The sequence below is a fragment of the Dermacentor silvarum genome, chromosome 3, assembly GCF_013339745.2.
Source record: "Dermacentor silvarum isolate Dsil-2018 chromosome 3, BIME_Dsil_1.4, whole genome shotgun sequence".
Taxonomy (NCBI): Eukaryota; Metazoa; Arthropoda; class Arachnida; order Ixodida; family Ixodidae; genus Dermacentor; species Dermacentor silvarum.
This window is the reverse complement of record NC_051156.1, coordinates 104,625,060-104,652,161: the sequence shown is the minus strand read 5'-3', so window position 1 is coordinate 104,652,161 and position 27,102 is coordinate 104,625,060. Positions and strand designations below refer to the sequence as shown.

General features: G+C 47.1%; 1 protein-coding gene across 1 annotated transcript in view; it reads right to left on the bottom strand.

Moving 5' to 3' along the window:
* Window positions 1-5,254, bottom strand: part of LOC119444641 (protein piccolo) — a 63,177-nt gene extending 57,923 nt beyond the window's left edge. Inside the window, exon 1 of the mRNA XM_037709010.2 lies at window positions 4,849-5,254. Coding sequence (XP_037564938.2) covers window positions 4,849-4,872 — 24 coding nt within the window. The 5' untranslated portion in view covers window positions 4,873-5,254. The remainder of the gene's footprint in view (window positions 1-4,848) is intronic.
* Window positions 5,255-27,102: the final 21,848 nt, after the last annotated feature.

Below are 27,102 nucleotides of genomic sequence, written 5' to 3'. Positions count from 1 at the left end.
TATGATAACGCACATCAACAAAGGCTTGTTAAACAAGGAAAATCACCTTACCTCTTGCCAAGCATGTCCGTGTGCACTACTATGCTTTTTTTTTCTTTGTTAAATAAAGCGCAAAAAACAAAGAATACCAGTATTCGCCAAAACACGTCACTAGTTGTTGCTTTTGTTTGTGTGTTTTATATATATATATATAAAGTTCAAAAAATGCGTGCCAGCGAAAATTTGTAAAAGTGACTGTGATTCCTTGTGATATGTCCCTGTGAGTGCTTTCGCTTGTTTAAATGTGTTTGCGTCCAAAAAGAGGTCATTGCATGCGCTAATCGCTTGTGAAAGTCACCAGGCAAATCCACAACTTTGGGCTGCCAGTCAGCAAAACTCAAATTTCTGCCCGGTTTCCGTATTTAAACGTAACACCCGATTTCCACCCGCTGAATTTTAGAAAATATAAAACCCGATAACGAAGGACCCTAAGTACACGTCGCGCCACGTCGGTTGCGTGCAACCGCGAAACCACGCCTGCTTCTCTTTACGCTATAAAGATGGCATTGATAAAGGTAGCACGACAATTCTTTTCTGTTGCGACTCGATTTACACGATGGCCTTCCCTGCGCCGTTGCCGATTTCTTCACATGGTGATATCGAACGCCAGCAAAAGGAGGCCAGTTTCGAGATCGAAACGTTAGTTGCGCTATGAACTTCTTGTTTTTTTGTTTTTTTTTCTGCTTGCAAACGGCACTGTTGCTTAAATGTACTATCAGGTTTATCGCGTTGTACAGAATCTACTACTGGTGGCGTATAAACGCAAAGGTTAAGAGCCTCTCTGCCGATAGGCCTCTAGCAAGGTTAACTTCTCCTGGCGTCAAACTCGTGCGTATCTTTTCCTTTCTTTTCTTTTCTTTTCTTTCTTTCTTTTTTCCTTTCTTTCTTTCTTTCTTTCTTTCCTGTTTCTTTCTTCTACAACATTCGACCTTACAGTTACGCCACTTATCAGCATCGCACCCTAAAAGCATTCCAGCACCACTAGAGACTTCAATCCTAAACGTTACGTGAGAATCCGAGTCTCTCTCTTCGTCGCGGAAGAGTCACGAATTGTCGCTGTTGGCAGAGAGTGGACGTATCGTCCACTGTCCACGTCGGTGCCTCACCCAGCGTCACAAGATTAGGCGGCTGCGAACGCCCTCTCGTGTCCAACGCTACATACAACGTATCTTCAGCGGGTTCGGGCAAAGAGCTGTACCACAGGGCTACGTACTAATCGGCTCCCTTATCCTCAGAGGCGATCGGTGCGACTCACGGCAAGATATCAACCCTTCTTCACGTTCACGCGCGCACGGAGATACGCGGTAAGGAAACGGAACCGGGTCGGCCCTTGTCTCTTCCATCCGGGGTGTGTCTCCAGCTCCGCGGGAGTGAAGTGGAAGAGAGGAGGGGGCGGAAGTAAGGAAGAGGCCGGAAGCAACCCTCTGTCCGTCCGATGCCGGAGAGGACCGTTGTCGTCGTATAGGGGCGAAAAGAACCGTGTCGCGCCGCTCGGCCACGCGCATCGAGTAGCCACTGAGCCCCGCAGGCAAGCATGGTTGGCCAGGCAGCCGAAGTGAGCTCGCTTGCATATAGGAGCGGCGGAACCGAGATAATCGCGCGGAGAGCGCGAGGCAGTGGATTGCGCGCTCGGCGCTGTTCTGTCATTATCTTATTTCTCCTTTCTTTTTTTTCGTTCTGCGGGGTGCCGCTTGCCGCAATAGCTAGCGCTTAACGAAGCCATCCGAAAGCTGCCTAGAATCGCGTCGATCTCCGCGATACGCCAGCGTTATTTTTCTTTTCTTTTTTCTTTCCCCTCATTTTTATTTTGGCATATCTCTTTCCCTAGAAGGCGCGTATGCACAGGCAAATGGTTTCAGACAATTGCGTAAAATCAGTCTGCCCGCATCTGTCATGTTCATCTGGAGCGAAATGGGGACGCGGTTACCCTGCCCGCGGTCTTTGACTTTCTCGTGATAATTGAACTGACGTGAAAGAATCTGAGAAACACAAATGGATTATTATTATTATTATTATTATTATTATTATTATTATTATTATTATTATTATTATTATTATTATTATTATTATATAACAACCATAAAGAGAGAATGAAAAGCGGGCTAGCAATTCTCTCTCTCTGAAAGCTAGGGACACCACGCCCACCCGATCGAAGAGGAGAGAAAAAGAAAGGGAAAGAGAGAAGGAAGGTTCACCACAACGCTTCGCTTCACACGCAAAATGTGAGCACTGCAGCCAAGAGTCGAATCACGTAGTTGAGAATTCTAGTACACCCCTTAATTACCCCCTGTGCAGAGCGGCAAGCTGCACGCAAGGCTGGTTGACGTCGCTGCCTTTCCTTTTTATATCTACTCTCTCTCTCTCGTACCGCTATTTGAGCCTCGTATCAATAGTAGAAGCACCACCTTTTGGAAATATAAGAAAACATTGCGCAGCTCGAGCGAGATTAAGTTGCTGGCGTACATCCAGAATGAAAAGACGCGTTTTTTAGGGCAATACTCAGTTTCGACAGCTTGCTTACACGAAGAAGGGATCTCAAGGGCCGACAATAAACGCTGCAGGAAAGTAAAAATAACGGGCTTTGTGGCCCCAGCTACTAGGCCATTTCGAATGGGATGCTCATAAAATCCGTTCATCTGTCGTCCCGTCGACCGCTCTGTTCGCCATGTTGGAGGAAAACCAGATCCGGTATAATGTAGCGATTCCTTTCGCTCGATTCCATGCCTTTCTTATCATCTAGGCGCTCCCGACCGGCCGGTTCTGGTGGTATAAAGCGTAAGTGGAGCGCCACTCGGACCACTGACGAAACGCGAATAGGAAGGTTGATTGCAATAGAATCATTAGATTATCCGAAAATCTCGAGCAGGTGCGCCTTGGATTTGGCACATTGCTGAGCGCCCATATAGGAACGGACGTGGCCGTATTAGATATGCTTTGAATCTTTCGTATCCACTCGTGCCGTGCGTGTCATCAAAAACACTGGAAACGATTAACACCTAGAGACTCGCCGGACACGGAGGAGTGTGGGACCGCCGTTAATTCCTCACCGCATTAACAGCCGGTGCCTTCAGCGCGCCTTGGCGCTGATAGCATCGAACGGACACAAGGCATTTCCACTTGCGCAGAGAATAGTAATTAAGTAGAACGCCTATAGGCTCGCGGATATTGCGCGGAACTGAGGTGCTTGCCAGCGTTGCCAGTTAGAGGATTGGGAGTCATACGTACGCTGCATTAAACCGAGTGTGTGACGTGGTCCCGTGTGGTGAGGACGAATTGCGATAATGACCCTGAGTACAAAAAATTGCAACCATGAACGTTTCAGAACTAGAAGAATTAAGCCATTGTTGAGAGTTTTAAGTAATAGGTAGAGAAATACATTACGACTACAAAGTTTTATCGACGCTGTTTTTGTACTTCGATCTTGAGCCCGATTTGTGGAAAGGGAAGACACAATAATAATATTATAATAATAATATTAAGAAGAAGAAGAAGAAGCGAGATCTGTTGTGGCCAAAGCACGCAGATTGAATAAAGAATGTGACAATTATACTTTTCTATAAAAGGGTGCAAATGCTGTGTGGCGTACGATACTTCTTTTTTTATTACTGCTACAGTAAACTATTGCGCCTTATAGCACCTATGCGCCAAACGAACGGCTCTCTAGGCTTTCTTCTTTTACAGTGCAACCGTCTAGAGAACCCCACTCTAAAAAAAAGTCAATATGCGCATAACCTTCATATTTAATACTCCGACATCATTATGTGCGTTTTGTGCAGCATCCCATGTCACCACATCAGATTGCTTGGAAGTTTGGGGGCATACATTGGGGTTTGGGGGCACACAGCGTTATTTCAGCAGGGAGCGGCAGGCAATAAAATTATGTTATAGCGAGGGAAGATACAGAAAGTCTCTGTGATGAAAATTAAGAACGGGAAGCAACTTAACAATCAACTGAATTCTTGGATAAAGCGATTAACCGAGCAGTGAACTCATTTGAAGCGCAGGCTACCCGAGTTGATTGAACAAAACAAGCTATACCAAAATCTCTTCCTTCACATATCATCGTTATACCACGATTGCGTAATACTTCGGCAAGGAGTGAACTCTGATACCTTCCTGAGTCAGAACAATTAAGTCAGCACAGCGATCAATCAACAAGCCTGCGGTGAATTACGCAATATCGTTCTCTCAGGCAAATCGGCACTATGGTTACGAGACTGATTTCCACACTCCAGCCCCCTTTTAAAAGACACCAAAATGTACCGCTCTCAGGCCAGTCTGAGCAATATATCGTCGGGTTTGATCTTGCAAACCAGCTCGGGTTATGACAGCTACATCATCGTCAACGGCCCATATACATAAATAAAAGAGGCTTCTCAACCTTAAAAATTTCAGTCACATTGAATGAGGTATCAATCACGCATAATCTTAGTCCATACAGGGAGAGAGAACACTTGATTACCTCAAACGTCCCGTAGACTAGAAATTGCCCCTGTCTGGGTCGTGCCAATTATAACGCAGACTTGTCGCTTAAGCGTGTACAGTTTGCAAGCGTTCTAAGGGACCATATTCGATTAGGAAAAATTGGTCTTCTTCGTCACGTTAGACGGCGAGCTGCGTGCTCAACAAGTAACCGACTTAGCCTATAGTGTCTGCGGTTCGCCTTGCTCCAATTTGGAAGACAGAAAGGAAACAAAATGAAAAGGTAAGAAAGAACTGCTGCCGGGGTATCGACTAGGAGTTCGTGATTGGTCCCACGCCAACACACACTCCGGCGGCTGCGCGCATGCACAGCAGCGCCAAACTTACCAAGAGCACGGGGATCGTCGTCATCTTGATCGGCGGACCTTCTCGGGTGATGAGCCGAGGTACCGGCCGGCGTCGGCGCTTTTCAACGCACCGCGGCGACGGCGGCGTTGGGGGGCGTGTGGGCTGGTCGAACCAAGTCCGCGATTCTTTTTTCCTCCGAGACGTCTCAAGCGCGACCGAAAACGGGGCGAGAGATGGCACCCCGTCAACGACTCACGGCTGGTTGCACACGCTCCTCCTGTTAGCGACCTGTGACGACGAAGACGTCTGGTGGAGGCGACGGCGACACCACCACTGTACTACCACGGGCACGGATAGACTACGTACGAAGGTCTATACCAAGGACCTCCGAGACGCACCAGTCTCGGGCGCCCGCGCTGCACTGGCCACAAACGTCGTCTCGAGGAGCCAGTGTCTCCTCGCCTTCAGAGGTAGGGGGGTGGAGGGGGGGGAGTTCGTTTAGTTCTCAGCGTGGCTGCCCCCCTTTAGGCTTTCTCGGTTCGCCGGTCTACATACACCGCAGTTCCGGCCGCTATAGCCAGCAGGAAGGAAAGGGAACACCTGGGAAGAGAGGGAAACCGCCCGTCGGCAAAACAAAAAAAGAGACTTCTGTCTGGCTACTACTCCAGTGGGTGCGAGTGAAACGGAGAGTGTGGTGTAGGCTGAGACAACGCTGGCGGCGTTAGCGGTAGTGGCACGGGCGAGGGGGACATCGCTTGCACGCCTGCCTGAATCAAGGCGGTCAAGAGCAGCTCTCCGGGCAAGAGGCTGGAAGCACGTCGGAGGAAGAGGAGGGGGTGTTTCCGAGTCCGGCCGCTTTCTCCGGCTGCTGCCGCTGCCGCCTAGCTCTCTCGCTTCCTGGATGCCCGCTGCTTGCGGCACTACAGCTCTCCGCCGACGGGCCGCCCTGCTCTTTCTCCTCCTGTATTTCTCTTTATTTCTCTAGGAATAAGGATCACAAACTACGCGAAAGTATTTGGCGCGAATAACGTGCGAATGCGGCCCGGCTATCCGACGTTGTTTGTTATCATGCAACTCCTAACCTCGTTGCAGTGACGTTCCCGAGCAACTCCAGGAACGCGCAACAGTTCACGCTCACGCGGGGGAGTCACGTTAGAGAAAACAAAGGAAAATGCGATCATTTGTAGCCACGCCGGGTTAGCGAGCGGCGATTACGTCGCTCGTTTGAGAATCACTTTATATTCCTGCTGGTATCATTTCCTTAGGTGCCGCAAATCAGTTATGCGGAAGTCCCAGAGTCCACTGGAGAAAGTTTCAAGGAAAGAAAAACGTTGTCCCCCACCTGACACTATCACGAAGCTCCCTTATGGGCTTCCTTTGTAACTTCGTGCAGCTGTCAGGTGGGTGACAATTATCCCTTTCATTACGCCGATGAAAGCTTGAATCATGGCACACTGAAAATGTACTGAAAAGGGCCCGAAACGCAAGACGAAGTCATATCTGCATTAGAAGTTACACTATAGCCAGTACCGTTAGGTCCAGTTCCGCTACTACATATGAGAAACATGCTCTACGATATGCGTCCACAGAGGTTCAAAACTGCAGATTTTATCCTATATAGAATCTCCAAAGGAGGGCAAGGCCCCTAAAAGCGTGCCTTTATGTACAAGCGGAAAAATTCAAAGAACGCCGCATTGAAAATGGCTAGTGTACTTCCTGTGGAGGGACATTCGTATGTGGGGCGGAATGAGAGAACGCTCGTGTTCCGTGGTAAATTTAATGCTAAATTTAATTATGATGTTTAACACCCTGAAAATACACAGAGGCGTATAGACTAGGGCCCTGAAAGCCCAGTGTGGTAGCGTTATACGCGTCGAGGGGCCTATCCATGACATCTCACAGATTCAGTTCTTATGCTGCACAGGGGTCGCGCTGAATCGCCGCGTCAGGCCTATTTGTTATGTGTCAGCTTGCGACCGATGGTTGTTGCTCCACTGATGACACCATCGCAGCCGCAGTTGCCGGTGGAAAAGCCAGGGTGCCTTTTAATCTGGACCGATGTACGCGTGGCAGGAGACCGTATGTGTGTGTTCTGTGTCACCCCTTCGTCCTGTATAGCCCTGTTGAAAAGTTCCGTATGCATTCTAACAATTCCGCAGTAATTCATATGAAAACTTTACGGAACTTATACGAAATTCCATATTGATTCCATAAAGCTTGTACGAAAACATACGAAATTATTGGAATGGCACACGGAACGCTTCAATGGCGAGATTGCGTTACGCCTAAGACTTTAGTACGACGTACCAACAAACCCAATGTGCAACCGGAGTACGCCACTTCGCGATTATAACAACGCTATAAAGCTGCTGATGTAAAAATATATGGTGCAGGTTTGTAATAGTTATACGTTTAATGAAGCGATGCAGAAGGGAAAGTGTTGTCACCTCAAGCACAACTTTCGGGCTGCACATAGAGGCTTCGATTCTGTTATCTTATGCGCCTTCCTGTATTTCCTTCTTTTATTCGTGACTTAATTGTTTTGATTTGCGGTTGCTCTCTAAAGGTATGTAACAAAAGCCTTAGAAGCGTGCGTGAAATTAACACTCGCTCGCGCGTTCCTCGAACTGCACTTATAGTTAGGCTCATACAACAGCGCTTCGGCGAGAAGTTGTGATGTTGTTTCTAGCGGCATTTGACTTTGCATCACTGCAGTACAAGCTGTGTGTGTGCGTGTGTGGTGTGTGCGTGTGTGTGTGTGTGTGTGCGTGTGTGTGTGTGTGTGTGTGTGTGTGGTGTGTGTGTGTGTGTGTGTGGCGTGCGTGCGTGCGTGCGTGCGTGAGTGCGTGCGTGCGTGCGTGCGTGCGTGCGTGCGTGCGTGCGTGCGTGCGTGCGTGCGTGCGTGCGTGCGTGCGTGCGTGCGTGCGTGCGTGCGTGCGTGCGTGCGTGCGTGCGTGCGTGCGTGCGTGCGTGCGTGCGTGCGTGCGTGCGTGTGTGCGTGCGTGTGCGTGCGTGCGTGCGTGCGTGCGTGCGTGTGTGTGTGTGTGTGTGTGTGTGTGTGTGTGTGTGTGTGTGTGTGTGTGTGTGTGTGTGTGTGTGTGTGTGTGTGTGTGTGTGTGTGTGTGTGTGTGTGTGTGTGTGTGTGTGTGTGTGTGTGTGTGTGTGTGTGTGTGTGTGTGTGTGTGTGTGTGTGTGTGTGTGCTGCGTGTATGTGTGCGCTGCGCGCGCCTGCAAAGGGGAGGATGGCTACGACAGGCAGTTGCGAACTGTTGAAACAAACAGCTCAATCGGTCAAGCACGTAATAGCAAGTTTTCTGAGGCAGTTCATATCTAGCAAAAGGAGTCTTGTGGATCCTGAAAGACACCCTTCGAATTTTCATCGAAATAAACAGAACAGCGTCCACCCATAAAAAGCGGAAGTGGTCGTTTTCGCTTCATAATGGCGAAATATATACACTGACAAAGCGCATACGTGTGATATCACGCATTCGAATAAAAATTCCAATCGACCAGCAGCCCCTCTCGAGACACAAAGGTTGGCTAGCGTCCTGAATGTGATAGCGAGTGAAACCTGCTCAACGGCTGCACTGCAATACAATTAGCGATACGCGTCTCTCCACTCGCGACGTTGCCCCTGGGTAGCTCGCAGTGGCGGAAAACGGAAGCCTCGCTTCGGAATCTTGCCATACGCCCAAACGAGGCCTAGTGCGTCTGTCCGTGCTCACGTATATATGGGAGACGCCCGCACAGCGCTATTTATACGGCAGCGCCTTGCCCGGTCGTTCCACGAGATTGGCCGCGTCTCCTTTGCTGCGCTTTCCTTTATTTATTTATTATTTTTTGGCTTGTCTGCGCCGTCCACGCAGCACTGTTATATATCGCCTCTGCCTTGTCTCTAAGTTTCCATTAATTGTTATCTTACAAGCAATTCCTCTGTGTTTGTTTCACTTGACTGCCGAAAAATTAATGACTTTGTTCGTTTCCCAGGTCGATATCCTTTATTAGCTCTCTTTGATAATCGTTCGCGTGGTTCGAAGAGAAAAAAAAAACAGCATTTAGGACGAGGAAAACGCGACAGTAGGAAGTTCTGAAATAATCGTCAGAGTGAAGCGGGTCACAAAACGACATCGGAAACACGTAATAGAAAGTGCGTAACTCTGAGAAACGCGTATTTGTACGCCTGAGGTAAACATTTTGTCGTCGTTAACGATTGTGATGTTGAATTGTGAGGATGACGTTTGATAACGCTGAGATAATTCCGCCCCTACCTGATTTAATTAGTCGTACATACTTGCGCGTGCCAGGATCAGCCGCGATTGGCATAGCCAACTTTCTCAAGACATATCCATTTGGCTTTCTTGAACGTAAATCTACGACTATATACAGCTGAAAACAGCGGAACTTTATTCTGAACGTCGAAGGCACCATTTCTTCTGAGGAGCGAGCTAAAGAGATTCGGCGACGCGTTCGTCGACGAATATACAGTGAACAAGCATTTTTGCAAATGGTGCAGATCCATACTTGAATAAGTACGCGTACCTCGTCACTTTTCTGTCATCTCTTCTCGTCCTAGTGTTTTGGTATAGTCACGTAACCGAGAAAACTACGTGGCTTTTAATGAAGACCCGTCAAATAACTCTTGCTCTAGAATCAACTGGACGTACACGCAAGCATGACTCAACTATGCAGTCCACGGATGATCCATGCTTTCCATTTAGGTAATAAGCGCGATTGTGCCAAAATCTATGTGTGCTGATTACATCCCAAGTGTGTTCGTATTTTGTTTCATTCGGAACACTTCGTTGCTTTAATCTCCTCTGGCACATTGCCCAATTCCACCTTTCTGTTGCGCTTATGTGCCATTTATTTTCTGTTTATTTTTGTTAATTCATTTTACATCTTCTGTCCTTCTGTCATCTTTAATTTCCTCAATCTAGGGGTGTCCAAATATTCGAAATTTCGAACACGAAACAAACGAAGCTACCATGAAGCAGGTATTTATATGCGATTTACAACTAACTGTGATGCGTACAATTCTCTACATTTTCATCTTATGCAACGTGTAATGTCATGCAACGTTTGTGCACCACATAGGTCACAGCTTTAATGTTGTGCAATGTTCATGTGTGTGCACTACACTGTGCACAAGCCATGCTGGTAGCAACCACCAGTTCAGGCAGATGTACATACTGCAACACATCGACAATGTTTGATCGCAATCGGGTGAAGAATGGTCTGCAGAGGTGTGTGCAGATAGAAGAACGTCACGTATGTAATATGCCCCGTATGTCATAGCACAGATTTGTAATTAGTACAATTAGGGCTTCTATGCCTTCTTTGTCACAGTGACAAATATCTATTCTGGGAGATTGGCCAGGAATAGAACGTACGCAGTGACCCAAAAAGGTGTGGGTAGGCCCATTTAAGAAATTTCAAAGAAACTGTTCAATGACGTGATCTGTTCCATTAAGAGGCCTGTGTACATCATAATTACCTATGAGGCGACGTTAAGTGTACTTTTTTTTATTCGTTGTTTATTTTTTTATTACAGACAACAGAGATTCGTGCACTTGGTGGTCAACCTGCAGCGCTTATAATATAAGTCGGTGCGACAGACACAAAACCGTAGTGGGCAGGTAAGGTAACCTGAATTCGCTGTAAAATTGCACTTTCGCCCATAATGTGAAGCGGTGACGCGATAGCTGGTCCGATATTAAACGCCGTAAGTATTCTTCTGTTTCATCTGGTATGGATTCGAGTAAACATTCAATGATGTGTGCAAGTAATGTGTTCTTGAGACGAAGAAAGCTTTCTGCTATGTCATAAAGGGAGACATGTCGTCTCCCTTTATGGAGGGTGTCACACCCAGACGGTAAACAAGTTGGAGTGCTTACATATAAGGAAACGCCGATTATGTAAGTGAAACATTTGTTTTGTTATTCATGTTAGGACAGCGATGTATTTTCATTTTGTGCAACTGTATACTATTCGTGTAATTTTATTATTGATATATAATGAGACAAAAAATTACTTTAAAAGAGTTCTTTCTTACCTTATTTTTTGGGCATGTGTGGGTGTGTGTGTGTGTGGGGGGGGGGGGGGGTAAACTTATTTCATTGTTTTATATCTTTATATGAATGTAACGCTGTTTACAGCAGCTTATGTATATTGTACTTCATATGTACTATGGGTGTATTTTACTATGTGCATTTTTGTGTGCTATCTGTCTGTATTTTTTTTTTCATGTTCATTCTTCTTCTTTGTATAAAATTACGCTAGAGTGGTATGTACGCAAAAAAAAACTATTTATGCGATGTTTCTGTGTGCGTACTTTTCGATGCCAAGAATAGATGCACGAACTGCTAGATAGCAGCTGTTTGTTCTTTTGGGTTCCTTAAAGCGAAATGGCCGCTTTTTGCCTGGGCCTTCCCGCATCTGCGTGATGTTCACAAATAAATAAATCAGATCAAATGATGAAAACTTCTTACCGTAGCGTCGGCAGATGAAGCGAACGGCTTTCTTCTTTGTGAATTCCATTCTGTTTATGTCCACAATTCTATACGGATTCCAAACAGTGGCACCATACTGAAGCATTGGTCTTACGAGAGTCTTGTATGTTAGTAATGTTGTTTTCTTTAGCTCTACTCATAATGAGCAATTTAGATAACCGATCTTCGTCAGGGCTTTGTAGCAGGTAAGGTTAAGGTGGCTACACCAGGACAAGTTCGTGGTGAAGAGGAGGCCGATATGCTCGTATTTCGATACCCGCTGCACTAGAGAAGCAATAAATGAGTAAATATACAGTTGGTTGGTTTATAGATCAGTAGAGGGCGGGTGGTGCCAGCCAATAATTGTTCTTCAAGTGCATTATTCATTTTTGTTTTCGCATCGGCAGAAGCGCTATAATATCCGCAGTAATTCCTGCACAGTTTCGTGCTGTATCGGTTGGAATAGTCATTTGCGGAGGCGCGCAGAGCAATCACCTGTCGAGAAACGATCCTCGCTGGTGAAGTGAAGAAACGCGGCTATCTTTTCCTCCTCTTTTCTATTCTGCTTTATCGCGTTTTTACCGCTGGCTCCAGGTAAGTTATTTCACGCGAGTGCTGGTATAAAGGTAAGCTGCAGAGCCGTGGTGTTAGCCCATCATAACAGCTAGCGGCGTGACTGCACTCTCCAGGTACAATATTTTCCTCTTCTGTATAGCATCGGTGGAGTGGCTGAGCACATACATGGTTACTACTTAGCACCTCAGCCAATCCTACAAAAGAGAAAAAATATTGCGTACTTGAACTCTATCGCGTGAGATAGCTACTGTAGTTTTTCCTATGCAGTATGTAATATGCAGGGTGTCCCAGCTATCACGCAGCACGATTTAAAAAAAGAATAAAGGCGTTACGCGAAGCAAACCTAGCGCGTATTGTTTCCAGTACAGTGGAGTAGCCATCAGTAATTTTTTCGTTGCTGAGATTTAATTAACTAATTGTAATTAATTACCTAACTCGAGAAGTACTGCTCTAATTATCAAAGTGTCAATGAGAAAATTGTAGAGCGACATGAAAAACTACCGATACAGCTTTCTGTTGCTCCGTACGTGCTACATAAAAGTGTTTTTCCGAGCGTGAAAGAAGCCCGCGAGTACACGCAATGTACCTCGAGCGACCAGTCGCGCGGCAATTCTGCGTGTATTCGCGGGCTCCTTTAACGCTCGGAAAAACACTATTATGTGGCACGTATTGCAACGTATGAGTACGTTGAGTACGTTGGCCTGCTCTGCTTCACATCTGCGTAAAAGCTGGTATAGCAGAGCGTACGTAATGTGGCTGATGACGAACCAGTCTCCTGGTGTCGTCCTCCCTCATGCCGTCCTTACTGCGGGCGATTCTTCTAATGAGTCTCGATACGTTCCTGGATGTGTGTTTAGCGTTCACGATAAGCTGCCCGTATAATGAATTAGCATGCCTAGCACCCTGAGTTCCTGCACTTGTTTGACCTGGCTTCCGTTGATCTCCAGATTGAGGATGGGGGAGCGTGTCTGCTGGGTGATTTTAGGTCTGATTTGCATAAATTCTGATTTTTCCGGTGCACATCTCATGCCTGCCCTCCTCGCGTGTTCGTCAATTGTGTTGATCGCTCTTTGTAGAGTGTCTTGTCTGTGCTCGTAGGACCCCTTAGTCGCCCAAAGGGTGACGTCGTCAGCGTAGATAGCTACTCCAAGTCCCGGGTCTTCCTCCAACGCTATAGCGTTGGAGGAAGACGGCTCTATAGAGCCAATTTCCTCATCCCTATGTTGAAAAGTAGTGGGGAGAGTATAGAACCTTGTGGAGTGCCCTTGTTGGCCATGTTAATCGTGTCGGATCGTAGGTGGCCCAGCCCTATGGACGCCATTCTGTCTTTGAGAAAACTGTGCACGTAACTGTAGATCCTCTCCCCACAGCCTATCTCTTGTAGGCCGGTGAGTATCGCGTCATGTGATATGTTGTCGAAGGCCTTCTGCAGGTGCAAGGCAAGCAGGATTCTGATCATGCTTCTGGGTGGTGGGTTGAGAACCTCGTCCCGAAGTAGGCGGAAGACGTTCTGCGTGGAAACCCCATGTCGGAAACCGTATATCGAATTTGGTAGTAGTTCGTTGCCCTCTAAGTATCTCCCAAGCCGTGTTTGGATGACTTTTGTAGCGTTAGCTACACTGGCCTAGCCAAGCCCGTTTCGCGCGGCACATCAAGAGCCGTGCTGCGCATGCGCAAGGATCAGTGATGTCACACGGCTTGCGCACCGGAGCCACCGGAGCCGGCACCTCTCGCGCACTCCGCCGCCGCCGCGCGCGACTCACCGCCGCCGGTCTGCGCATTCCAGAGGAGTGACTTCGTAGCCGTGGTAGACGCACTGGCGCCGGCGCGCGCTCGCTGTGCAGTCGCCGTCTGACACTGCGCTCGCTGCGCTTCTGACTGGCGTTTGCCAGTGTGGTATAGCCATGGAGAAGGAGAGCGCAAATGCTGCTCAACAGAGCAGAAGAACGGAGAAGCTTGACTCATCGGATCCCGAAGTAGTTTCCTGGCAATTAGCGGTTGAGCGTAGGAGACAACCAGGAAAGCTAAGAATAATCAGCTGAACCTTTGCTAACGCTACGTATATCCTGGCATAGCCGAGCTAAGCCAATGCAACTTTTTTCGAAAAGTTTGCCAAGGCAGGAGGTTAACGAGATTGGTCGAAGGTTCTGTAGCGATTTTGGTTTCCCCGGCTCAGGTATTAAAATGATCTCAGCTTCTTTCCATTCAGGTGGTATGGACCCTCCTATCTTCACACGGTGTCGTTGAAGAGCTGCGTTAGTTTCTCTAAAGCTTCGGTGTGCAGGTTTATGATTAGGGCGTTTGTGATACGATCTGGCCCGGGCGCCGTGTTCCTCTTAAAGGACAGCGCTGCAGCGTGTACTTCTGCAGACGATATCGGTTCGTCAAGGGTGGGGTTAGCCGGTCCCGTATAACTTGGTGTGGTGGTTGGGGTCACCCTTTCTCCCACGTACGTGTTTTGGAGCTCGTTCAGTAGCTCCTCGTCTGAGCCTGCGTAGTTGTTAGCTATGCGCCTGAGGGCGAGCGTCGTTTCTCTCCGCGTGGTTGCAGGGGTGAGCATACTGCGAAGGATTGCCCACGTTTTCTTCGTGCTTAGAGTGCCGCGGAGAGAGTCGCAGAAATTCCTCCAGTTCGTAGTGCACAGCTCTTGCGAGTACGCATTGGCTGCCTCCGTGAGTTGCGCTACGCGCTCTCTAAGCTTTCGGTTGTGCCGCTGTTTCTTCCATCTTTTGGTGAGGCTTCTTCTTGCTTCCCAAGGGTGGCTTAGATGGTTGTCGACCCCTGGGTTTTTCTGTGTAGTTTGATATTGTCTGGTGGCTTGTTCCGCCGCGTCCCATAAATACCCCGTCAAATCTCGTATCGTGTTGAAGTTCGGGGTCTCAGCTTGGCATTCCCTAAATTTATTCCAGTCTGTCAGAGGTGCCGTGCCGATCGGATGTTTTATTTTTGCCGTTTGAATGGAGACACTGAGAATGTAATGGTCACTCCCCAATGTCTCGTCTAGGTTAGTCCAAGTGACTCCTCGTTCATCGCTTACGAAAGTGAGGTCAGGGGCCGTATCTCTTGACACGCTATTTCCCAGTCTGGTAGGCGAGTCAGGCTCCGTGACGAGGATCAGATCGTGAGTCTGAGTTGCCTTCAGTAGGCTGGTACCTTTGGCCGTGTCCCTTCTGTAACCCCACTCCGTGCCAGGCGTTGAAATCCCCTAGCAATACTACTCTATCGCCTCGTTTCGCGGTGTTCATGATGTGCAAGATAATTGGTGTGAAGTCCGCCTTGTGGTCTCGTGGCGAGCCGTATACATTTGCTACGATGTTCTTCGGGCGACCTCGCTTTACCGGCCATACCGTGGCTATTTGATGTGGTATTTGAATCCCCGGTATAGTTTCGACGCTCACCTCGAGATCCTTCATAGCCAATATTGCCGTCCCCGTGTGATCAGCGTTTTTGTGGAGTGTGTATCCTCTTATTGAGCGTTTCGGTTTGCCTGCTTCTTGCAAGCATATAAGATCTGGTGCAATTGCTGCTGCTTCCACGAATTGTGTCAGTGCAGCTTCTTTGTTGTGCAGGGAGCGGCAGTTCCACTGCCACTACTCGAGATTCTCTTGACTGCGTGTGTTTTGTTTAGCCATCATAGGAGCTCTCAAAATTTGTCTCCGTGTCAGCCGTTAACAAGACCTTGGGATCGCGGCCTCCGGGGCTTGGGTTTCCCCGTTTCCGTGTTTTTTTTTTACCCCTTTGATGGAGTCATCGACATATTGCTTACGACCTATCTCCACAAAGAGAAGTTTGAGCTGGCTTTCTATATTGCGTAGCTGTCCCCCCCCCCCCCCCCCGTGTTGCGCCGCGGGGGTAGCGTGTTGTGTCGAGTCCATTTGCATTTGTGTTGCTTTGTTTTGTGTGTTCTGGCTTTGGGTCATAGTTTCTAGATGTTGTTTGAGTGCTGCGAGTTCGGCCTGTAGTGATGAAACGGATGTGTTGTCCAACTACTTAACGGGTTTTAGAAAACAGAGATGCACAATGGATGCAATATTGGATATAGTAGCCTGTGTGGAACATGAACTTGCATGTGGCAACTTGACGATAGCAGTATTCTTAGACATCAAGAGGGCATTTGACACTGTTAGTCACGTTCATGTTCTGCTAAGTATGTTAGAACTCGGAATGTCCGGCAAGTCCTTGCGATGGATTTCTGAATTTTTATCTGAACGCAAGATATTTGTTCAGACGAGTGAAGGAAAGAGTGCTGAACATGTTGTCAAGCAGGGAGTACCACAGGGAAGTGTACTCAACCCTTTTCTTTTTAACTGCGTCATGGCTGATTTAGCGAGAAGACTGCCATCACAGTTAAGATTCTCACTGGATGCAGATGATGTGTGCATTTGGACATCTGGAACTAATGTTAAATTACTTCAGATGGCGTTACAAGACGGCATAAATATTATTAACCGCTTTTTGATAGAGAGAGGAATGGTTCTATCACATGCGAAGACTGCTGTATTGCTCTTCACTCGGAGACAGTTAAAAAATTTCACTCTTAATCTGGAAGGACAACCTCTAATGATAGTCAAACAGCATCGTTTTCTTGGAATAATACTTGATCGGCAACTATCCTGGGTACCCCACATAAAAAAACTCGAAAACGATGTCAATGCGATAGTGAATGTACTTCGCAGACTTGCTGGTACATCATGGGATGGATCAGTATCGACCATGCTAACTGTTTACAATGCATTAATACGACAAAAGATTGCGTATTCCGCGCCCATCTTGCACGGACTTTCACACACGTCAGAAGAGCGACTTCAAAGACTTTTAGCTAGAGGACTGCGCTTTTTTTTTCAACTTGTCGTGTTGCTGTACAAACGTTGCTTATATGAGAAGGCTATTTTAAACCCTGTATGTTGTAGGTTAGACCCATTCAAGAGCTAAGTAGTAGCCGGCGCCTTACTTGTGCGTCAACATCTCCTCCTATCATATCAATAAAAAAAAACGCCGTTTCTCTTTTTTTTTTTTTTAATCGTGCTGCGTGATAGCTGGGACACCCTGTATACGAGTATATACAGAGAATGCGTGAGAATTACAACCTCCGGCTGTTAATATGTGAGCCTGAGGTTTGAATCCACTCGGGGTACTGCGTATATTTCTCATATTTTTTTTATAAACTAGCAAATTATTTTGGAATTCCTGCGACGGACACCGGCGGACAATAATACCACTCCTCCACCATCGATGACGGGAATAAAGTTCTGTTCTGCTCGCACCAGGGAAAAAAAAAACGCATGACGTTGAAAAAAAAAATGCCGAAGAAACGCATAACGATTGGGATGTTTCATTCGGTATAAATAACGTCCCGAACCAGTGCGGCGCATAGTATCTCATTTCTGTCGCCTCGCGGTGCCCGCGCTGTCCACTCTTCGTAACGTTTTTAGCGCTAACCAGGGACACCGTGCACTGCAGAGACATTCCCGCTCTGTCGAAGTCTAGGCGAATGCAAACGCTTCTCGTACTGTGAAGGACGAAATACTTAAGCGTTGCTGCCCATTGCAGAAAGGTCAGCTCGAGTGAAATCTCTCTTGCATGCTTTCCAAGAAAAAAAGAAAGGGCGTGGGTAAGGCCTTGCTAAAAAGCGCGCGCTGGCACGTTTACAAATTCTTCGGCGCGAAATGTTTGGCGCTCGAGTCAGGCCTGCACGCGTCACGGGTGAATTACAAATGCACATAATAAACACATATATGCAGCAGCACTTTTCTAGTCTCAAAAAAAAACGTTAAAAGCCTGTTACTTTAGTTCAAGCTGAGTGCTATTCGTGACAGAATGTCAAAGACCGTCGCACCTTTCTTTTTTTTTGGCGCGCAAGCCTACAACGCATGTACCACGCACGTTTAGCCCGTGTGTGCAGCTGATGCTTATTACTGAACCAAGCACGACATTGACAGTCAACACTGTTTTAAATTCCTGACTGAGCGTCGCAGAAGGGGACGCGCAGCCCGAACGAATGAGCCGCGCACAAAACGCTGTTTCCCAGTATATTTATTTTTATATATTTTTGTTGCCTTGTTTCCAAGAGTTTCTCTTTCTCCTTTCTAGCTTTCTTTTTTTTTTTCCTGCCTTTCTTTATTTTTTCCCATCACGTCGTGCGTCCCGCTTGGCAAATCTTTACGAACTTCTTGTAGCACGCCATTCATTGCAAAAGATACAGGGGCATCCAAATACTGAAAATTTAGAATTAAGTACGAATTGTCGCAAATTGAGGGCTTTGAATATTCAATCGATTAATTTTTTTCCATCCCTTAGATAGAAAGCAATGGCAGAAAAGGTGAGAAGGTCAACCAGACGGGCGCCGGCTTTGCGTACCCTACGTACACTAGGGGTATATGGAAAGGGGGGAATATAAACAGGAAATGGGAGAGAAAGGGTGCATTGCATGCACTCAAGAGGATGCACTCGGTACTGCAAACAGCCATTCAGGCCGGTACTTTTTAAAAGCTGCGCCCGTGCACTGTTTATATATATCTCTCTCTCTCTTTTCCTTTTTTTTTTTCGCCAACGACGGTTATGATCACGGTTCCGCGTTTCACGGTTCCAGTAATTTAGACTCAGACTATGTTCTGGAGTCCTGCCGGTCTGACGTGCTCTGTATTTGCTTTGTACCGTCTTTATTTGTAAAATAAGAGTGAGTGAGAGAGAGAGACGGAACGTGGTCTACAGAATAAATCCCCGGACCTCGTATCTAAGACAGGTACACAACAGGTGCTCGATGGTCTCAGTACATCCACGAAAGTTGCACGTCGGACTATGCTTTTTCTATGAGTAGGCAGAAAACGCGGATACGGTGTGATAACGAAAAATTACTTCAATGCACGCAAATATATTTTTAATAATCCGTTCAGCTAAAGACAAAGTCGAAATGAGCAATAAGTCATCCTACCTCACTACGCGGCGCTCTTACAAGGCACCCCCGAGGATACCGGTTGCCCCTAGTAAGTGGAGTCCAAGAACACACGCACACATGTAGGGTATAGGCTGTTTACTCCATGTTTGCATGATTTAACTCATGCTGATATGACATGTTAGATTCATTTTAACGGCAGCGCAAATGGGCCGGCGACACACAGAAGAAAAGTTTACACCTGACCTGTGCCCTGTGTGCTTCTCTTCTGTGTGTTGCCACCCCCTTCGCCGCTACCGTTAAAATAAACAACAAACAACTCGCCCTGTTGTTTGGACCTTCATTTACAAAAGCAAAACAAAGAACAAAGAAAAAGAAAAAAAGAAAGAGATGCAAGTCTCACACGTCGTAAGGTGTTTACAACATGCTAGACTTGCCTCTCTCTCTCTCTCGTTTGTTAAATTAAGGCCCAAGCTTTCTAAATCCTATAGAATACCGACAGGCGCCATAGTGCCACAAATATGTAATTAATACTCGTCTCTACGAACCAGTTTCGGTTTCGGTAAAAAAAAGAGGTAGATGCGTAATATCTGAGAAACGCGGGTCGCACTCTCTGTCTCTCTCAATCTCTCTCTCTATGTTTTTGTAAGCAATACCATCATACCTAACTTTATCGGTATGCAACGTCAGTAAACTTAGCTTTCTTGTCATGACGTCATGACACGTAATGTCGACGACGCCGGTTCATCATTTCGATACCAATCTTGTGGAACATTCGACTGGTTCCTACCGCGCTCCAACTCGGTTTACACCGATGCCGATCCCTGCCGTGATTGGAGCCACCCAAGCGGAACGTCTAGCTGCTCACGTGGAGAGCATTCGGGGGCGTTACATGATGGGGATTCCGTCAGATCTCGGTCGCGCTCCCAGCTCGAAGCTGAGAGCGCCTCCGCGAGCGCTCTGAGGAGGAGCGCGGCACTTTGAATGAGCCAGGAGAATGTGTTCCGAAGCGCTCGATTTCAACCATTTGAATGTATACCGCACTGCCAGAGCGCTCTAGAGTGCTCGAAAGCAACCGGTCGGATGGGCCATTAGTATTAACCTAAAATATTTTACGAGCGTTTCGCAACCTTGTAAGCTTCCCAAGTGTAATCACATTACGCTAGACAAACGTGTAGTAACATATCCAAGGAATTTTGGACATTGCACTGTCGAACTTCGCTGCAGAGTGCATGCGTAACTTAATGGGCAGCCCTTCGAAGAATTATATTTTAAAATAGCGCTCAAATTTCAATAACTTTCAGATAGCAACTTCGAGAGGGTGCGCCCTCTTATTAACATGTGCAGTTATGGTACTTAGTCATAACTTCATCGCTTCATTGTAGCAATGTTTTGGTCAAGATAAGCACACTTCCACAACACAACAGCAAAATACGCAGGTTAATAGAAGGGCGTACCATCTTGACGTTGCTAACTAGAAGTTGTTGAAATTCGGGAGGCCTTTTTAAATATAACGTTTTTTTCTTTCTTTTTTGCTGCCCATTCAGTTATGCTGGTGCACTGCGGTGAAGTTTGGCAGATGGCCACGGGGGCAATGTTTGAAATCCCTGGGTATGAGCTTTCAGGACTTCAAAAATACCTATGTGTCAGTATTCCTTTAAGCGATCGTCCACGAAACCGCACCACGCACAGGGAAATGAGTTAAGGAGCGAGATCAACAAAAAATATATGCAACTCGACTACATAACGGCGACGAATTCCTCCATTCTCGTGCAGCGAAAACGACATCCCAGTGCTATAGGAGCGCTCTTACGCAAAACAGCAGAAGTAAAAAAAAAAAAAAGCAAATCACACTGCTGCCCTGAGGAGGGCACCAGTCCTGCTGCCCGGAGGAGGCTAGGCCGCGCATTCTAACGCCATGACGCTTGCTTACCTGACCTCTAACCCTTCGTCACAATACATTGCCACAATTGCCAGTCACGCAGCGATCGCATTGTTTCCTCTCGTGCCTCCGCCACGGTTGGCATTAGGCGCCGAATCACCGTCATATTTCGCATTTCTTCCTTCGGAGATACTATAAAGCAGCGCGAAAGACATGACCGAAACGAAGACGTACACGGGTGCTGCTTCACCATTCCTAACGATGTTTCACTATTCCCATAATGCCGAACCAACTTGCCCAAGCTTCTATCGTGGTCGACTCCGTCGCCATTTTCGCAGAACCGAACTGCTCTAGAATTCCACGCTCTCCGCTCTATCCTTCTGTGTGAATGAACCCGTGCGAGCGAGAAGAAGAGAGAGAGAGAGAGCCCATGCAGATTACACAACTTTCGAGCCCAGTGGCGGATAACGAGACCGGATTCGTGCGCAACGTGCGTGCGTCGGCGGCTCGACGGCGTGCCCGGTTTCTACCGGATTAACAAAGCGGATAGAACAAAGCGTGCTTCTGGCGCCGGCACGCTCTTCCGGAACGAACTCACGTTCCGGCGCAGGGCACGCGGAATATAGCGGCAGAATTGCGGAAGACGCACCACGTTTTTGCATCTTCTTCTGTCCGCGTGGGATCGCACTGCATGCGGACCGTGACTGAGGCTTGAAAGTAAAGTTTATCCTCCCTCTACCCATCTCTTCTATCCGAACTGCAGACTGCGAACTGCAGACTTAATTCACTGTGGGGACACATGAAGCAAATAACCAAAGAAAAAGAAAAGAAAAAGCAGACTCCTCCTCGACGGGCGTAGAAAACGAAGCGTTCAAATGTTTGTAAGATAGGCTTTCAGAGATCTCTTTCTTTTAAACAAGTATAAAACGCGTAAAACAAGTAATTTGATTATCCGCGTCATAGAGGGGCTACAATTCAAGTATAGTGAGAAGGAAGGAACCACATTTTAATGCACCCAAGCTTCTCGCAGTTTTGTGTGTGCAGAAGAATGGCGCCACTTCCGCCGAGCACCAAATTACGCCCGGCTCGTAAACGCAGTGCCATCTTACGGTTTGTCTCCTTGTGACCTTCTGCTTCTGCATGGCAAGCTGTGCAAGTGCTATCTGCTGATTCCTCGTGTTCTTCGTGGGTCGTAATTTCGGTCGTTAACTTTCGAGCATGTCACTTCAGTTTGTCATAGTTTATCATATCACTCTAAACTACCGTATAGCTTGATTAAAACTCAACGAAAATCGGTAAATTAAAGAAAATTATACCATATAGTTTGCGAATTCCTTGCACTGCGACCAAAACTGAGGTAGCAGTTCTCCATAAAGTGCGTTAGTTTAGAGCTTACGTGAAACGATTTCACTGTTTACAAGGGTTTCGCAAAAGTATTGCTCTCAAATTAACGGCGATCTCCGAGCGGTATACATATGTACCACGAATTCTGTCGGGTTTAAATATTTCAATAAGTGCCGCTTACATAAGTGTGATATCGTTTTCTACTGCTGAGTTACATAGTTGTATACCTGACGTTTCAATTATTCTACTTTTTCCAATTTTCAACAGGTTTTGTTACAACACTGACGACCTAACTTAAAAACCAGCTAGCTCCCAGCGGTCGGCAGATTTTAACATTTAGATGCAACGAATGGCACCAAATTTGGTGCAGCGAATGCCGACCAGAACGATTTAAGCGTTCCCGTGTATTCAGATAGCAGCTCCTGAACTACAGCTGCCTCTTAATGGCATTTTAATTGACAATTTAGATGTACACCGAGAAACCGCGGCTGGTAAAAAATTTCACCTAGCACATTGTAAGAGAGTGAGCAAAATAGTTTAATGAAAGATGAAAATGTTAGTCCTGCAGTCCTGCAGTGCTACTTGCAGAGCTTGCTAATTCAGATTCAAACACGCCGTAAGTGCCGTCACCTACTTCCAGTGAGGTATCGTATGGACATTTACAATAGAGGCGAAATAGTCATGCACCCGAAAACCCATACGGTTCCCTCACAAAGAAAGGTTCGCAGTTAAAGAATTATTCATACTGGTCCGGATATCGAACCGAACTCCGCCTTCTGCGCAGAACTCTAACCGTCGATTATACAGCCTCGACAGATCACTGAAACGGCAATTACCAACAAACCTTTCACGATGTGACGCAACACTGCTGTGTGCGTAGGAGTAGCCTTGACTAACTCCTACAACTATCGCATTGGAATGGCGGACTCACCCGTGTGCGCTAAGTGTAAGTGTGAAGAGGCCATCGATCACCTTCTGCGCCACTGTTCTATAGCTTCGATAAACAACGCAAGACTCTCCAGTGTGCCTTGAATAGACTTGACGATAGGCCAGTCACTGTAGCAAAGGTCTTGGGGGCCTGGTTAACCTCCCTGCCTTTCCTTCCTCCCTTCTCTCTCTCTCTCTCTCTCTCTTGGAAGCCTGGTCTCACAGCTCATAAGCCCAGAAAGCCATTCGAGCTCTTCGACAGTGCCTGACGGCGACAGACTTGAGTGCCCGACTTTAGATATGCTGCACCTGGCTTAGTACATGGGAAAGTGCGATTAAGACTCGTGTCTTCTCTCTCTGTTTCTTTCACTTCCCCATCCCCCTCCGCACGCATAGGGTAGCAAACTGGACAAAGTGTGGTTAACGTCTCCGCCTTTCCTTCTTCCCTTCTCTCTATCTCTTCACTGTATACCAACCGCTCTAGCCATGGAGGATAGCAGATGTCTGGTTGATAGCGAACTAGTCGACAACACGGGGTACGTGAGGATATTTGCGTTGAAGCGTCATGTCCTGCTGCCGGGTGGATGACTAATTTCCCTTTCTCGACACTTCCTCCGCCTTACGGTTTTCCCCAACGCGTAGACATTTGCAGACCCCGCTTAAAGGACAGAGCGGCCATGAGTGTCGTTCCGACTGCACGCCATTTGGAAGTGGAACCCCATATATAGACTTGTGTAATTCTGAGCGCGCTGCAAGCCCTCAGGAGAAGCCCCCTTCACCCTTACTAACGCCTGTACAGCCCCAATGCCTCGGTGTCGGGCACAGCGGAACCCTCAAGGCAAAGTGAGAATGTACGCGCCAGAAATAAAAGAAGCGGAGAGGCTGTGATTTCACGTCACTGCTTCTTTAAAAAAGAAAGAACCAATTATAATGACAACGCCCGCGTTAATGGGAGCACCAGGGTGGCCCTGGAACAACGGGATTTGAAAAGCCCGGAGGGGGGGGCTCTGCCTGGAAATGATCAGCCACGAACGTTGACCGCGCTCCTTAACCGTCGGCCTCGGGGCGTGTCGGTTAACCTGCTCGCTTCGCCGGAGAAGAGTTCGAGCCGTACGCGTCGCCCAGGGGAAAGATGGTAGACGATTATCTTACGACCTGCAACGAAAGCGAGCCGCATGTCGACCGCACGTGTGCGATGGCGCGAGTGCGGAAAGTATACAGCCGCGGCTTTTCCGTAACCCAGGGCCACGGCGCTCTACAGGACAAAAGCAGGCGACTATAAAGCAGACGGTGTAACGAAACCTGGCTGCAGACGGGCCGGTTAATTGCGGGCTCGCACACGAAGGCACGGTGGTTAGCGTTATCTTGTACTTGTTCGACCGCGTTCGCTTCGGTCTCCAAAGCGAGCAAATCGCGTCCTTTAGTAACAACGTGCATCCAGCGAGACGAGCACCGTTCGAGGAACGTCGTCCGTTTCAAAAATAGCTTGGTTCAGCGGCTGCTCGGTCGGTCTTGGGCCTCACAGTCTCAATGAATGAAGGCAAAAGCCATTAGGGGCGCACAATCAGTATTTACGTATAAATACGTTCCATCGTCTCACGAGCAACCAGGAACCAAATTTGCTTAGGCCAGTAGGCAGTGCCCACTTCTAGAGGCTCACTATACCAATCCCTTGCTAAGCAATTGAACATTATTTGCATGTCAATCCTCTGAACGTCGATTAAGGTTTTAAAAGATTAGTTGTAAGTCATCTCCAGCGTTACCGAACAGGACAATGTTCCCTGCGAACCGTAGGTTGTTGATACGTTCCTATGGGTGATCCTCACATGTATACCTTGAAGTCTAACCGCTTGACTACTTCTTCCAAACGTGCAGTCAATTGCATTGAATAAATTGTATCTCCTTGCCTGACACCTTTTTTATTTGCGGTAGTTTTCCTCTTTTCTGGTGAAAATTGAGGCTACTGCGTAATTTGTGCCAGTATTTCCTAAAGCATTTATGCAAGTGGTATCTACGCCATGATTACGCATTTCCTCCATGACTGCTGGTATCTCGACTGAATGCCTTTTCACGATCTACAAAGGTGATACAAAAGAGGTTGGTTATATTCCATAGACTTGGCGTGATCGATTACACGGGCGTGACGCACTGTTGAATATCTGTTTCTAAAGCCAGTCTTTTCTGTAAATTGGGTTGAATGCTGTCCTTATCTTCATCTTCTAAAGCCTCGTATTTGCTCGCGAACATTAGCCTGAATTCCTGCCTCATACAATTTCAGCAAACTTCAACACCTCAGTTACATTAACAAAAGGGCCCCACGCGCTACGTAACCTTTCTACATCGCGGACATAACCCTGGAAGAATGGTGAGGTAGATCTGTAAGGGTTATGTAGAAAGCCAGCTACGCCCCTCCTAAAGGCTGTACCGTTGGGTTTGCTTCTTCGCCGGCAAAGAAAGAGGAAAAAATCATGGAAATGCAAAGAAGAATTTAGGAGTGATTATTGTTCAGAATGCAAAGGGGCAGCGAACCTCGGTTATTGAAACCGACGTCCTGGCGCCCCCCACGAAATGCGCAGAAAGAAATAAAAAGGAGAATTGAGCTCAATGTTTGTCAAGGGTGCACCCGCTACTAGCGGCACCGTTGGAAGGGCGTGAAAGAGTACGCAAGATGGAAGTGATGTATACGAACGGGCATTCGTCAAGGCCCCGCTTCGCGTTAAGCAACGCCGCGTTTACCAACAAAGTGCTGTTGAGAGAGTTGAAAGAATGGCACCTTCGTCTGTGTCACTGATGGTCCGGTCCATTGTATTGGACGAACAGATTGTTCAATACTCTTTTGTCAAAGAGAGTTAAAAAATGGTTTAAACCAAGCCAGCACGACAGAGTGTTGTGTTTTAACGTGCCTATATGAGTCAATGAAAGGGAACACCGATTTCATTCTTAAACAAACGAAATATTACTTAGGACGTGCGAGTTTAAAGCTATAATGTGAATATTTACCAGCCAAGTGGCCCTTCCCTTAAAGGAATATCTTCCTGGGACGCTTTGATGGTCGACATACTTAGGCATAGTGTGACTAGGTGGCCTCTTGAATGCATGTTTTGCCTCTTCTGTAATAATACAGAGTAGTATACACCGATATTTGACGTTGCAGCGTAAATGCTGAGCGCAGATATATTGCAAAACGCAGATATTGACGTCGCAATGCTGTCGCGTCGCGAGCCTCTGTGATCATTGTGCTGAAGTTAGCGCAAATCAGAATTACTGAAAGAAAAGTACGAAAAAGCCGACAAGAAAAAAAAACAAGGTAAAAGAGGGCGCTCATTTCCAACATTTTATAACGTGACCCCTGTGAACTGCTTCCATACTCAGTGAACAGCAACAAATCGCCAAGAAAAAAGCACAGCTTCTTTTATAAAGTGCTTGATAAAGCTATAGACGACGAGTCATGACGCGTCGCAGATGTGGCGAGATTTGGGTGAGCTCGATGTCTGTCGGCATATATCAAAAGAGCTGTACTTGTATGTGCATGTGCGCGTGTGTGTGTGAGAGAGAGAGAGAGAGAGATTGCGTTCGTGTGCGTGCGTGCGTGCGTGCGTGCGTGCGTGTGCGTGTGCGTGTGTGTGTGTGTGTGTGTGTGTGTGTGTGTGTGGTGTGTGTGTGTGTGTGTGTGTGTGTGTGTGTGTGTGTGTGTGTGTGTGTGTGTGTGTTGTGGTGTGTTGTGTGTGTGATTTGGTGTTTGCTCACAGGCGCCATACAATAAACATTTGGAAGTATAGCGCCCCATGTCTCTCACTTCTACGTACCACCTCTTTCTTTAACTTATTCTGAGGTGACCTCAGCCTTGAATGGTAAGTTCAACAGCGGATATATTGGCACAGAATAGCACTCGGAAAGGTCAACAGAATGCGATGGCATCGGTTATAAGTTCCGAATCTGCGACATGGTCATACGCTTTAAACTCAGCATTTAAGAAAAGTTTCTTCGTCAGCACGATTTATACCGCAAATTTTCTCCACCACTACACATTACTCACTGGCAAGGACAGTATTGCTCGGTCTGTGGTCAATACAGCAGATGATTTTATAAGAACCTTCTCGCAAGAGTTCGCGAGCTTGATCCTCGGCAGTAGCAGTCGAATTTCGATGAATGATATATTAAAAGCGAAGTAAAACAAAAACCAA